Genomic DNA, 3,235 nt, shown 5'->3' with positions numbered 1-3,235 from the left:
TTAGGGTGCTCCCGTTCAGATACCGTCTGCAGAAATGGTCATCTCGATAATTTTAAAGACTTTGTGCACTATCCTGACGGCATCGGCAAACTTATTAAGCCTTTCCAATATCGATTATTGGATAATGCGTATGGATAACATGAAATATTGCTACTATATGTATATCCATTCTAGTTACCATAATCAGTGTGCGTTTCAGATTTTGGATGATTTACAGGCTTCGATATCCGATATGGATACTGGTTGTAGTATCCGATTATCCCATATCGGATAAGGGTACCATTATCCACGCTAGATGGCATAACGATGCTTAGCGGGTTCCAAAGAGAGGGAGAGAGGTCGTTATGTTTTAACAAAAAGAAAGTCCGATAATTCAAATCATTTTTTCAGTAATATTCTTTGTACCTTAGCCCGACCGACCCATGACGAAACGCCCGATTTCTTACGCATGAAGATCGTCTGAACGGACTCAAAAAAGGCTACCCCCAAATCAAGAGTGAAATCGGGAGGAACATCGACCAGCCCATGTTGAAGGAAGTAAAATATTACGAGTTACATCGAAAGGAGAAGATCGTCCGGTTAACATCGACAGCAGACGAGGGAGACCGGAGCGGTCGGGAGGAATAGACTTTCTTTTATTTAACGGTAGTTTGGTAGAAAATAGTCTGGGCGTGGGGTGCTTACGTGTACGGTGGAGATTTCACGGCTCTGGATGGGGGGCTTCAGGGGAGGGGCTTGTCCACGTCCTCCAGCGGTCGGAACCAGGCCTTCTGGTCCAGGACCGAACCCCCCTGGGGCCCACCCGGGAGGGGGGGGTGCTCATGGGGTACGTGGCCGTCGGCCGGGCCGAAGACGCCGGTCGAGGGGTGTGGGGCCCACGAAGTCGCCGGGCTCGCCTCGCTGATCACATTGTCGGGGACGAGGCCCGGCCGCGCCTGGTCGTCCGGGTTCTTGTCGTACGCCGACGCGTGGACTCCCCTGCCCGAAGCCCAGTCAGGTGGGCCCTTTTGAACCCAATAACAAAAACAAATGGCCCAAACCAGGCCCATTAACCATGGGCCCGATAAGAGACACGTCAGCGTCGTGACCCGGGCCGGTTAAAACTCAAGAAGTCTCCTCCCACTGCAGTAGTTGCGCGCGTGCCTCGGGAGTAACGACGACGGCGACAGTTGAAGGTCCTAGACAGTGAAAAGAAATCCACGCCGATGGATCGGAACAGGGGGGAAATCGAGGCGCGAGATGAACGGATGAGATCTGAGTACGTCCTTGCGAAGGGGGACAAGAAGAAGAGAAGATGCTCGACCTGAAGAATATTCCGGTTTCAGGTAAGAAGCCAGAAACTAGGAAAGGCGGCTCCTAAACTTGAAGTCTACAATCGAGAAATAGAAGTTGTAGAAGAACGAATGAAGAGCCGTCAACGAACTCGCCCTAGAGTGAAAATCCCTCAATCGAAGGAGATAGCGAAACATAACGAATCTAATCGATCTGCGTCTCCACTCCACTATTTTACCTAATTCAACTCCATCCAATCAGCGTCCTGACAGCGATAGACGAGTATTTTACGGCTGATATTGAGAGACCTTTCAAGGGAATCACCGATCAGCTCACGATTATTCCTAGCATATATTCTAGGAGAGATCGAGATACTCTGCAGAGCTTCTTCCAAAAAGGGACGGACAAAAGGAAGAAGCAGATCGCAGTGATAATCACCTCGCAGATACCGTGGCGGCAGGCGAAGAGAGGATCGATCGATTCCGCTCGGCGACTCGGCGGACGGCGGAGGCAATCCCCCTCTTCAGTTGCTGGCTGGAGGCCATTCACTACTTTGCAAAGAGATCTCCCTTCAAACTCCGCCCGACCAGACAGAGAGCGAGAAATGAGTTAATCTTCTTTTAACCAATAGCTTGTCCCCGAAGTCGCTTTTTATAGAGCACCCCCCGCCCTCCAAACAACCACGTGCTTTGAACAACAACAACAGATCCCGGCCGTCGAAATTCGTAACCGTCTTCCCCCCCAGCACCATCCGATCTCCATCCAACGGCTCCAACTGTTCGCTTCACCAGGTGGTCTTCACCGCTGACGTCAACGTACAGCGTGGCTGGGTCCCACTGTACATATCTTATTTCATATCGGTATGCGGATCCGGATAAACCATTTCGGATATACTCCTCGACTGACAGCTTTGAGCTTTCTGAAGGCATCATGCCGACGTGTCTTCAGCGGCGAAGATATTTTTCGATTAAAAGTATCTTGTAATGGGCTAAATATTGGGCCCATGCAACAGCCCATATCGGCCCACCATCAGTAAACTAAACGGCAGTGGAATCGCGCGTGGGCAGTAACAATGGGGAAGTGAAGCTCGTCAATGTGTGAATTGCCCGTAAAGCAGGAGCGACGAAGATCTGATGGCTATACCCTTGGAGAAGGATCATTTTATAATTATACATCTTACAGTGTTTTTGCAGACGAACGGCGATAGTTTGTCCCACACTGCTTATTTTGAGATTTATACATACTATATATCAAGAACGAATTTTCATTAAAATGTGCCAGAATAGAAATGTTAGGTGTTGACTAGAAAATCTATTAATTCTTAGGAGAAATTCCTGGGCTAATATGCAGAAATGCAGGCTACTTCCCACGGGCGCAAATCCTCTCGGCAGTATAGAAATGCAGGCGTATGACCAAATTTTTATGGCTCGGTGTGCCATGCTGTGATGCTTCTGTTACTGCATACTATCATTTTTCATTTGATTTTCCATTTCTACGGCTACTCAATGAATTTTACAAACTTGATTTGTAATGCCAAGATAATATCCAGTCTCAGTGTAGAAATTACTAGGATGTTACGATATGATAATGCTTTGTATTCTAACATGTTGATTGAAATAAGTATTGCATATGATTTGATATGCTTTCGGGCTTCTCCCTCTCATTATTAAGTGTATGTACTCCTAATATTGTGATTTCTTATCCTCATTTCATTAAATGCTCAGCAATTGAATATTCAATTCTACCAAACCAAAAAGTAATATTTGTTATTTTATTATCATTTCAACTAACTGATAATCCAAACTTTCCCCTCGATTTGGGGATCAACTAATGAACTTAGAGCTTTATGGGCTTATCTCTTTCCAAAATGCAATGTTGGTCAAGCAAACAACAAAAACACTTGTTCAATGCATGGAGACATATTTATCTTCGTGATTCAGGTAAATTAACTTGTTATCTGAAT

At 46.3% G+C, this 3,235-nt stretch overlaps 1 protein-coding gene across 1 annotated transcript; it reads right to left on the bottom strand.

Moving 5' to 3' along the window:
• Positions 1–502: 502 nt before the first annotated feature.
• LOC144708801 (late embryogenesis abundant protein At5g17165-like) lies at positions 503–1,906 on the bottom strand. Its single transcript, XM_078582236.1, has 2 exons — positions 1,711–1,906; positions 503–978 (listed from the first exon to the last, which is right to left on the bottom strand). The coding sequence occupies exons 1-2, from the start codon at positions 1,815–1,817 to the stop codon at positions 723–725; spliced, it is 363 nt and encodes a 120-aa protein (XP_078438362.1). The 5' UTR covers positions 1,818–1,906; the 3' UTR covers positions 503–722.
• Between the last annotated feature and the right edge of the window lie 1,329 nt (positions 1,907–3,235).

Source organism: Wolffia australiana, chromosome 10 (assembly GCF_029677425.1).
Source record: "Wolffia australiana isolate 7733 chromosome 10, ASM2967742v1".
In the NCBI taxonomy this organism is placed as follows: Eukaryota; Viridiplantae; Streptophyta; class Magnoliopsida; order Alismatales; family Araceae; genus Wolffia; species Wolffia australiana.
Note: the sequence above shows the minus strand (reverse complement) of the source record. Positions and strands in the feature narration are given on the sequence as shown.